This window comes from Echinops telfairi, unplaced genomic scaffold (genome assembly GCF_000313985.2).
Source record: "Echinops telfairi isolate 266 unplaced genomic scaffold, ASM31398v2 ScPeMD7_2;HRSCAF=8, whole genome shotgun sequence".
In the NCBI taxonomy this organism is placed as follows: domain Eukaryota; kingdom Metazoa; phylum Chordata; class Mammalia; order Afrosoricida; family Tenrecidae; genus Echinops; species Echinops telfairi.
Window position 1 is genome coordinate 51,384,632 of NW_022103898.1, and position 11,303 is coordinate 51,395,934.

Here is an 11,303-nt window from a genome sequence, read left to right on the forward strand (position 1 = left end):
AGTACATGGAACTGCACCTACTCTTAGAATCCATCTTGGAAACAGATCTAAAAAAACATCTCCCTTTCTATGAATGGGGCTCAGCTTAGCTTTTAGCCCATTCTTTTACACACTTATTTTTTTACTCCCTGTGGTTTTTTAAATTCATTTTCTATCTTGACTTTGTACTTGCTACCTGGTCCCTTTTCCTTTTGTTAACCACTTTCAGGAACTCTGCTGGCATAGTGGTTACAAATTGTGCTGCTAACCCAAGTTCCACAGTTGGAAACCACCAGCCATTCCACCGGAGAAAGATGAGGCTTTCTACTCCCATAAACAGTACAGTCTCGGAAACTCAGAGGCAGTTCTATGCGATCCTATAGGGTCATTATGAGTCAGCATCGACTCGATGGCAGTCAGTTTGGGATACATGCTACCATATTTGAAATTCAGAATTTTATTTTAATAAGAATCAACTGGAACACATCAACTTTTGATTTTCCCAAAAGAATAAGTTCAAAAGCATACATAAAACCACTTAAAATAACCAAGAAGTACTGACAGCAGCCGATGTTTATAGTTTATTTGTCCTAACTATAAAAGCCACCACTCACCAGTCAGTCTGCTTTACTGTTGTGGCTTCCATGTTGCTGTGATGCTGGACGCTATGCCACTGGTGTTTCAAATCCCAACAGGCTCACCACCCATAGTGAACCATTTTCTGTTCACTGGAAGCAGAGCTTCCAGACTAAGACAAGACTACAAAGAAGGAATGAGCTGTCTGCTTCTGAGGGATTAGCCACTGAAAACCTTGTCTGATGTAATGCCAGAAGATAATCCCCTCAGGTTGGAAGGCACTCAAAATACAACTAGGGAAGTGCCGCCTCCTCAAAAACTTGACCTGGGTGGAGTTAAGTTTTGGGGGGACCATCGTTTGCTGATAGGCACAACTCAAAATGAGAAGAAAGAGTGGCATACATCCATTAATAATCACGATGTGGAATGTACTAAGACAGCAGGGGCTGCAAAATTGGGCTCAAACATAACAATTGTGAGGATGATGCTGGACCTGGTGGTGTTTTTTCTGTTGTACATAGGATCACTATGAGTCAGAACCAACTTGGCAGCATCTAACAACCACAAAACAAAAATAAAAAAAGAAATTGTAAAAGAAGAATTATAAAAATGTGAATTACATGTGATTTCTTTTAATATACATTATAGGGATGTACTGTGTAGCCCTTTCTTCTATCTTTATCGCACTTATGTCCCTTTTATAATTTATTGCATTACAGAGACAAGAAAGATTTGCTGATAGGTCACTATTGGAGATGGAAAAGAGGGTGAGTGTTCACTTTATTGACTAAGTAGTCATCTTCTCCCTTTATGTTTTGTGGAAGGAGCCTTGGTGGAGTAGTGGTTATGACCTTGGCTACCAAAAGGTCTGAGGTTCAACACTACCAGCCTGATCCTCTGCAGGAGGTCACTGTGGCAGCCTGCCTCTGCTAAAAATGCAGCCTTGCAAACCGTAGGGAGCAGGCCTGCTTTGTTCTGTGCAATCCATATTATGAGTTGGAATTGACTTGATGGCAACTAGTTTGGTTTTGGTATTATTTGAAGCAATAGTAGTATTGTTTGTGTGGCTGTTTACATTTTATGCTTTTTCTATGGGTGGTAGCTTCATATTTAGGTATATTATAAAGTTTATCGTGGATCCCGTAGGTATGAAATTATTTTGTTAAACAAGACTTTTTTTAACCAAGTTCCTCTTTAATGAATTAAAACTGTCTTGCTTTGATCCAGAACTATATATGTTGTGTTGGCAAATCTTACATCTTTGAAATACTATAGTTTAAAAAATATAGTATCATTATATAGCTCTGATTTCTGTGATCATATGCCTAAAACATTTTAATTCTTGAAATAAAGTTTTAACATTTTTAACATATCTTTCTAAATTGACTTTGTAACAATTTAGTGAAGTTTATTAAATTTAATTTTAAATCGGAAATATTAAAAATAGATTACAAGATATATATCTCATTTCTGTATTTCTAATTTTCTATTTTATCTCTGGCGGTGCCATATTCAAAGAGCTTGACTGCTAACCCAGAGCTCAGCAGTTCCACCACCAACTGCTCTGTGGAAGAAAGACCTGGCAGTCTGCACCAGTAGAGATTCGCAGCCTTGAAAACCCTCTGCCTTGTCCTTTAGCGTTGCTGTGAATCAAAATCTATTTGATGACAATAGGTTTAGTTTTCGATTTACAATATATTCACTTGCCTTTCTCTCCATTTATTATTAATACCTTGGTGTCTGGTATTGGTCACAGAAATAATTTTTCCAATGTAGTCTGAGCAATTAAGAATACATAAATAATCCAAAAGTTAAAGGAGAGGTGCTCAAAGAATATAGGATAACTGAACAGTAATTAGGCTTTTGTGGTTTCTACCAGAGAAGAAATTACATCTTTCATAGCTATGACCTGTAGGAGGGCCAAGAAATAATCAGGAGCTGTCATCTACTAAATTATTCCTTATAATAGATACCAGCTGTATTATGATTTTAGCATATTTTTAAAATTAGTATTCTGGGACATTAAAAAATTTTGGTGTAACTATTAAATTGCTAAAATTTCAGAATCACTGGGATTTGGGTTTTCTCCAACAGTTTCGTTGGCGTATAATTCCCATATCATGCCATTCAGTAGGTCAGTTAAATCTCGAAGAGTTGTGCCATCATCACCAGTTTTAGAACGACTTCCTTATGCCGTACTCATCGTCATCACTTAGGAAGTTTAATGTGGGTGGCTGTACCCTTCTGTAGTATAACTTCTTGTTCAGTTTTAACTCCATGATATTCAGAGATAGTAAAATTTGAAATAATAAAGTTATGCTGATGGACAGATGACATCAATAATATAGATTATACTTGATCAAAATAATTATTTTTGATACTCCAAAACTAGTGTTTTTGAAAAACATTTTGTGTAGCACAACAATTAAAATTATCAATAATAGGGTTGGCCCTTCTCTTTTTGGCAAAGCTTACACATACACACATTTATATTCTGACATTCTCACCTGACCTCCTCTACCTGCCTGTCAGATGCAGGCAAATTACAAAGTAGTAATCCACTCTCATGGCAATAATAGTATCAATACTAACTTCTAAATATCAGTATTGCTTCTGTAATGTTTAGTTTACAGTGTCAGGCAGGCTCCATATGTGTATTGTCTTTTAAACATGTACATGTATAATGTTAACAATTTATATAACAAGAAATTACCTGCATTTTTAATGTAGTCATCTAGATTTCATTGAGCCAAATAGGTATCAATTTGTTATAATATATCTTGTCTTTATCTCTCAGTAGTTAAAAATCTTTAAGATACCTAATAAAGTGAGTTTCCTAGGTATTGTCAGTCAGCAGAAATAATCTATTTTTAAAACTTCACAAACGTGTAAGGATCAAATATGGTACTACAAGGCTTCAAATAGCGCATGGAAAAATTCCATTATCTTTGTTATCTCATTTTTCCACAAACTGTTTGAACTAGAAATATGTGTGCTAGTATTTTGAGAAGTGTGATTTATGTAAAGTCCTTATAGCTGTATTACTAACTAGAAGAAAGGGAAGAAAGGGAGAAGAAAGGGAGAACTCTATGTCAGTATTAGAATAATATGGAGACTGAGGATGTCATCTGTTTTTAAAATCACATATCCTAAAAGCACTATCATTTACAGTGAATGACCTGTTTTTATTAAATATCAGTGTTACTTATTAATCTGGGAAAGAAATGTCCTAGAAATAGTTTCCGTGTGATTAAACTAAATTTAAATGGTTTGTATCTGAAAGGTGACCGGCAAGAGTCAGTATCTTCTGGGCGGTATGACCTAACCAAAATTTTACATCACATCAATTACTGCTGCTTGCTTTTCGCATAACACCTTATAATGCTTATTGTTTAAGGGGAACCGAAAGATATGCTGCAATAATATGTTGTATGTTGCCTTTGCCTGTCACTCTTTGTAAAGAGATATAGCTTAAAATACATGCTGCAATTGCTTCTCCAGTAGATTTCACTGCATCAATGCTACACCCAGTATGAGCCTAAGTAAAAAGCTGTAAAGTTTGTTGCATAAATTTCGCTAGTTAATGTGGGTGGAGGAGGTGAGCAATTTAGTAGATCCTTTCAAATTTTTTAAGCACCCACATTTTGTGCACGGTTTGCTTCTCTGCTTCTATCACTTTAGTGTAATTGCATTTGTGTGAGGTTTTTAACTTTTTTCCTTTTCTATACACTCTTCAGTGGTGATTTATTCAATTCTAAGTTTTATGTGAAGTAAAAAAATACTCTTGAACATGTGTAGAATCTTACCAGAAAGTCAAACCTTTAAAGAAAGAGCTTTAGTAATAAAAATAGTCAAATTTGTCTCAAATTTTGAAAAGCTCTTTACACATCACTGGCATCACATCTTTTTCTGTACTGCTCCTGATTTGATCTTTAAGTCCAAGTGTCACATAATAATTTTATAATTCACATGGGCACCTTACTGTTGCTCTAGGAACGAAGAGCTCTAGAAAGAAGAATATCTGAAATGGAAGAAGAGCTCAAAGTAAGTGACCATGCTTTCTCTAAGACTGCTGTTTGTTCATTTTAATTCTCGGGTACTACGTTTCCATTCATCGTTCTCAAAGTTGATTGCCTGATTTGTGAGCTATATTTCTGCTTCTCTTTTGAAAGGTTGAGTGTAGGTGATCTGTGAGTTTGGAGAGGAATTGGAATTACAATTATTTTGACAATTTGTGTAGCCCTTTTAAAGTAGAAGAAATTAGATGGTGATGATTTTTGTCTTATTTTTTATGAGTCATTGTGAATATTCACTTGGTGTTGATCTGTTTCAAAATTACTACCAAATACTAAATATATTTCCTGCGCTGTCTTTTTCAAAGTAGCAACTAGCAAAACATTTCTTAGGGCACAACCTTCGGAGGTCAGCTCAGAAGGCACATGGCAACTGTGTTTTAGAATTCCAAAGGGGTCATCATAATAGATTTTCTCATGTGTTATAAAGAAACATGAAGAAAATAGAAAACTGCAATGATGAAGAAACGGTCAGTAAAGTTGGGCCAAGGAACTTGTTTGTCAACACAACGAGCCTCCCATTTTTGGAGGGTAGCAAGAGCTGTCCTACAAAGATTTTAATGGGAAACCTTATCCTATGACATCAATCAAAGAGCATGAAATTCTTCAGAGAAAGGCTTCAGGGATGGAAACACCACCTGTATCAATCTAGATGGAAGACAAACTGAGAAACAGTAACTTCACATTTCAATATTTTTGTCTAATAAGGGCTTCTGTGGTTTTCCAGCAATACTTTTTTTACTTACCCTCCTATATTATTAACTTCTACATTACATGTGAAAATACTTTCTGTTGAATGTTGAAAAAAGGACACTGCAGTGAAAAAAAATGACAGTTAAATGATTACATCTTTCCATGTTATCTTGGATTTACATGTTTATTCTATTTGATGTGATGAACTGTAGCATAGGAAATTGTGGCCACAGAATTTGAATTTCAATAACTAAATGTTTTATTATTGAATGTTTTTTCATTGTTGGTTATTTTGGGGTGCTTTTGAAAATTGAGGGCAAATTTTGGGGATATTTTTGTATTTTAAATATTTTAAGAATATACGGTTTACTTTTGTAAATCTTTTGAAAGATTCATTTAAAGTTATTGGTTTATTTCTTCTTACATTCATTACCTGTAGTTCTTTGTATTTTTATTTTGTTTGCCTTTTTCTCCTTTTATTCTTATTTCTTTATATTCTGATTCCTGCAGAACCTGCACCAAATAAAGCAAATTCAAACTCTGAGCGAGTTAAATGAGCAACTGCTGACTGAGAATAGGGCCTTGACAAGAGTGGTAGTCAAGCGCTCGGGCTTCTGTGGGCAACTGCAGTCAGTGAACCTATAATTTATAGCTTCTCCATTTCTTCTTGGTAGAGCCAGGCGGGTGTTTTTTTATTAGTGCGTGTCTCAGCCCACTTTTACAAATTAATTTTGTTGTGTCTAGAGCTTGCTTAAATAACTGTTTAATAATGCATGCCTTCTGAGAATGGTAGAAAGTGTCACTAATTGTATAGTGCGACAATTAAATTACAATAAAGTTAAGGAATGACTTAGGAATAAAACTTTATGCATTTTGGCAAAGTTTGTGTACCTATTTGGGTTTGCAGCCAGATTAGAGCTTTAAAGTATGGCTATTATTTAAAGTTCTCTAATGGGGAAAAATGGAGTATAATCAATATAATATATTTTATATGTAACTAGTACATATAATGAGTGTAGTTTGAAGCTGAAAATTAAATGTTTTTCAAAAAAGTTTCAATGAAAGCCGTCTTGGTTTATATACATTCATTTCTCTATTACAAGAGATTGTCCTAATATAAAGAATCTTAATGTAAACTTAATTGTATGAACATTTTCAGCACAGATGCGAATTGATTTAAACTTCTCCGAAAACAGATATTTTACCTAAAGTAGTTTTGCAAGTAGAAATTTGCTAGAAGATAATCCTAGAATATTTTGAAAACAAAAATACCAACATTTTGGAAATTCCTAAGTGGAAACATGATTTTATTTCGGAAATCATTCTCAGTGGGAAGTCCAGTTATCTTATAACCTTCCCATCTTCTCCGGTTTGTCGGTGAGGCGATAGAAAATTGAGTTACAGCACTTTGAAGATATGAGAGTGTAGGGTTTCTTTTTCTACTTGAGTCAAATACTGGTTATTCTTCCTATGCTTGAAAGTTTTTATAAATGCAAACTTACTACTCTAGCTTGTAAATATTCATGATTCTAATAATAATAGTGATTGCTTAACTGCCATTTAATGAGTACCCCATTTATATCAGACACTGAAATAAGCACTTAAACTTTGGGGTTGTAAGTGAATTCCTTAAGGAATTTAGAGCTCCTTTAAAAGGTCCCTAAACAACTCTTTAAAAAAAAAGGTCACTAAGTAGGCTTGTGGGTTTAGGAAAAATAGTAAAGCATTGTAATTTTTAAGCCTGATACATACAAAGAAAGGGCCTTGGTTTCAATGCTGGTAGGAACTCCTAAGCCTGTGCCAACAAACGCAGGCTTCATTTTTTTGGCTGTTCTAATCTGGTGTGTTTGTGAGTCATGAGATCCTAGTACATTTTTATTGATCCTTTAAGAGAATAAACCTTTCATTGAGTCATTTATTAACCCTTTCACGACATGTAGACTATCCCATTATTTTTCTATTCTGTTTTTCTATGACCTTTTGGAAACCCCCTGGTATACCACCTTTCAGGGAAAACTCTTTTCCCACTTCTAGTGTACATCAGGACCTATATAACACTTGACTCTGGAGCAGTAAACCTCATGTGACCAATGCTACCAGAGTCTACTCTGGACATAGGAGGCTTCCAAAAGTTCCTGAACAATGGAATAAAAAGAGAGTTTTTCCTTGAACATTTTGAAAGCCCCCTTGGATGTGTCCCATATAATTGTATGAAATCCATATTGGCTCAAGAAGTTTTTTCCATCCCATTCCCACTTAGTTTCAGCATGCCTTCCATTACAGAAAGCACATGGCATTAATGAAAAATTCAAGGAATAAAATAATTCAGTCATGAAAGGGTTAAACTAACTAGCTTCACAATATCAAGGCTTACTTTTTTTTCCCTGCTATCTTTAAGCCCCTAGAAATATACATATATTTATAGCTCACAAAGCTCATTCGTGTGTCTTATAATAAAACATTACATTCGAATATATTTTTATTGGAAGTAAAAGATTCTTCTATTTTTGCCCTCCTAGATGTTACCAGACCTAAAGGCAGACAACCAGAGGCTAAAGGATGAAAACGGGGCCTTGATCAGAGTCATAAGCAAACTTTCCAAATGAAAAAAAGGCAGCAAGTCATGGAATTGCACATTTTAGTAACCCAGTGGACCATAAATGACAGTCACTGGAAGTCGGAGAAGAATCATCGGAGACTGTCATTTTCAGATATCCTGCCAAATGCCCTCTTAACTAGGGTTTTTGTTGTTTTGTTTAATTTGGGGTTTTTTGTTTTTTATCAAGACCATTGTTTCACATTAATTCCGCTGCTGAGAAGTTTGTTTTTTTCAATGACGGAGAAAACTTGTTTACAGATCCAGCATATAAGGAAAGTGTTCAAGGCCAGAAACGCCTCAGATATTTAACCAGTAAGCCTTAGTTGTACATAAATACTTTTGTGTCAACAAAAACTTTCAGCTCTCACAGAAGACAGTTATTCGACATTTTTTGATGTGCCACAAGTATCCAGTTTTTCTATATTTAATTTTTTTTAAATTTTGCTTTACATCTAAGTGTGGGTTTGTATTTTTTTTCCTTCTAACTCTTCATGTGGCAGACTCTTCCATGTTTTCACAGACCACCTGCTCTTGCAAAATAATGTATTAGGCTAGTGCTGTGTTGTCTCCCACCTGGGACCGGATTGCTTTGTGGAACAGTTGCTTTCACTGTATGTGCAATATTCATTTATTTCTTATATGAGTGCTTTAAGATTAGGTTCTTCTTTCTGCCTTCATTGGTCACTTTTTACTGTTGTAGTATAAGATGTTAGGTTCTGTAATCTTCACATTCATTTTAGCAGGTACTGAGTGATGCTGTATATATAAATAAGTGTATTGTTTTGATTTTTAAATCACCACATGGCATGCTTGACTATTTTCTTATTTCAGATGTCTGTTAATGCAAAGTAGGCTCCATAATCGTGTTAAAAATTTTTTGCTAACAATGTGTTATAAAGACTTTAAAGTTACACATTCTATGGAGCCCTATCTTTACAAAAGATTTCCACTGTAAAGTGCTTTTACTTTTAGTTCCGGTTTGCATTTGTTAGTATTCAGCCATAATTAAAGTTGCATAAGATGATGGCTTCACATTTCACATACCTGGATCTTCTGAGTGCTGTCTAAAACTGTTGTGCTAGCCAAAGTAATGCTATGAAATCATTTGCAGATTTTTAACCTGTGAGTTAGTTAAATGCACTGTCATTGCCATGTGAAGAGGCATCTTTGATATCACCATCATGTTCAGACCATTTTATACATTTCAGTGGCCTTTTTAAAAAGCAGTACCAAGTACATAGTGAAGATGGCTTTTATTTGGACAAATTGCTTTTATATTTTCATTAAACCATGCAAAAAATATTATGTCTTTCTGGCACATAACTGTCTCCTTAAAAACCACTGAACAGTTCAGCCATTTGAATAAATTGTACATTGTAAAGCTTATAGTAGCTAATTGTATTATTAATTGTATTGTACACTATATTAAATGTGAATTTGTACCCCTTCATTTTAAAAGGTCATTGTGTTCTACTGCCTACTTTAGATTACTTTAGGGTTGGGGAAGGGTGTTTTGCTAAGCAGGATTTTAAATCCTTTCTCTTGATTGGTTTTATGAAGATATAAGGTTATGCTCTTACTACCAAGCTCAGGATTCTTGATTTTAAAGGTACAAGGAGAGTTGTGGGAGCTTTATTTTTGGTTTTATTTGAACTGTATGAATGGTGGGTCTGAATATAGAGAGTTTCCATGGTCTTGTTGCGGAGGTAAAAATATACAAATAATTGATCAGATTGAGTGAGGCTGCAACAATTTCTGGTTGCACAACAGTTGGGCATGCTAAGGATTATTTGTGAAGTTTGGATGCCTGTGAAGAATGATTAAATACATGTTTCTAATATTTTAGTGTTTTGTATTTAGGTTATTTATTCTTTGTATCTGAAACTGAACAGCTACTGTGCTATATTGATTTTATTGGTAGTATTGAGCAGACCTTGTTTCTGCATGAAACTAGTTGCAAAACCCACTATTTTGAAAATAAAAATGTATTTTGACATATACAAATAAAATGAATAAAACTATTTTGAATGTGTGAACTTTTACTGAGGACATTTTAAATTTTGTTCTGAAAGTGATATTTAAATTCTGCATGGGTATTTTTTCACTAATTGCTTTCCTTGGATACCACTTTGAATAATTTCTGAAATTGTAATTTTGTGATGATTTGCACAACATTGTACATGCACGTGTAAATGCAATCTTAATTGCCATATTTATGCAATCTGTGTACCAATTTGGACAAATGTTTATATATTTTACATAAAGCTCTCTCTATGCAGAATCTGAGGACTAGTTTTTTATGATAAGTGGGTAAAAAATAACAATGTCTTTAAGATAGCTGCCTTACACAGCACGATTTCATTTCCATAAACCTTTTTGTTTTTTTTAATTACACCTATTCTTTTTCTTGATTAAAAACAGGTTTGAGGATACAAATGAAGAGATAATATTCCATTGAATGTAAAATTTACATTAGATCATTTTTCAACCTAGACTTACTCAAGGATCAAGCATCGATCTAACCTATCTGTAACTAAATAAGCAACATTTTCAAATTTGGAAATTTTGGTGGAAGACTTAAACTAAGCATGTGTTTAACTAAATTAATACAACAAAGACTGGATTTTTCCTCTCAATTTACCATCCATTCATGTTCACAGAATAATGGTTATTACTGTTACTTCTCTGTATATTAAAAAAGAATTTGACATGTAAATACTTTAAATACAAGTGGCTATAGAGCCATTTGGGAGAGTATTCGAATAAAAGGTAGGTATTTTCTGACCCTTTAGGAGTACCACTTTGTCTCTTCTGGCTCTTTAAGAAGGTCAGACTCTTTAAGTGACAACACTGGGAAAAGAAAACACCCAGAAAGCCAAATTCTTACCTTCAAATTAGGACCATTTCCATCAGACATAATAGCTTTATTGATTGCCCTTCACTTTGTAGTAATAAGCAACGCTGAGAGCAAAGTCCATTAGTTATCCCTTAGCTCTATCTTGCTAATGAAATCCTTTGGTCACAAAGATGAATGTTGCCTAACGCACAATCTTTTCTGTGATGTTCCATCCATGCTGTATGTATGTTTTGTGTGTGTGCATATGCAAAGAAGATGATGTACATAGGACAGTTGTCCAAAAACAGACTATAAAGGGAAATATTTTATTACAAGAGTTTTTCCATGACTAAATCCATTTGATAACTTTTACTTTGAAAAGGTTCTCGGTGTTTGATACAGACAATAGAGGGGCTTTTCCTCCTTGGAAAGTAGCAGTGTCAAATTTGTTTTATACCTAAAATATTACCAGATTACTAAATATAAGATTAAAAAGTAAAAGAAGTTCTAGAACTGTTAAGATTTTGGGAATAAAATACATAATGAG

The 11,303-nt window shown here is 34.2% G+C and overlaps 1 protein-coding gene across 7 annotated transcripts in view; it reads left to right on the plus strand.

The window, feature by feature from the left end:
• PPP1R12A (protein phosphatase 1 regulatory subunit 12A) overlaps positions 1-9,948 on the plus strand; it is a 180,446-nt gene extending 170,498 nt beyond the window's left edge. For 4 of the 7 annotated variants that reach the window (XM_045289240.1, XM_045289257.1, XM_045289250.1 and 1 more), the window contains 3 exons: positions 1,275-1,322; positions 4,549-4,599; positions 5,832-6,518. In XM_045289240.1, coding sequence (XP_045145175.1) covers positions 1,275-1,322; positions 4,549-4,599; positions 5,832-5,966 — 234 coding nt within the window. In that variant the 3' untranslated portion in view covers positions 5,967-6,518. Of the gene's footprint in view, positions 1-1,274; positions 1,323-3,838; positions 4,600-5,831; positions 6,519-7,840 lie in introns of those variants that run through there. The other 3 variants (XM_045289245.1, XM_004700428.2, XM_045289252.1) reach the window with 2 other exon arrangements.
• Positions 9,949-11,303: the final 1,355 nt, after the last annotated feature.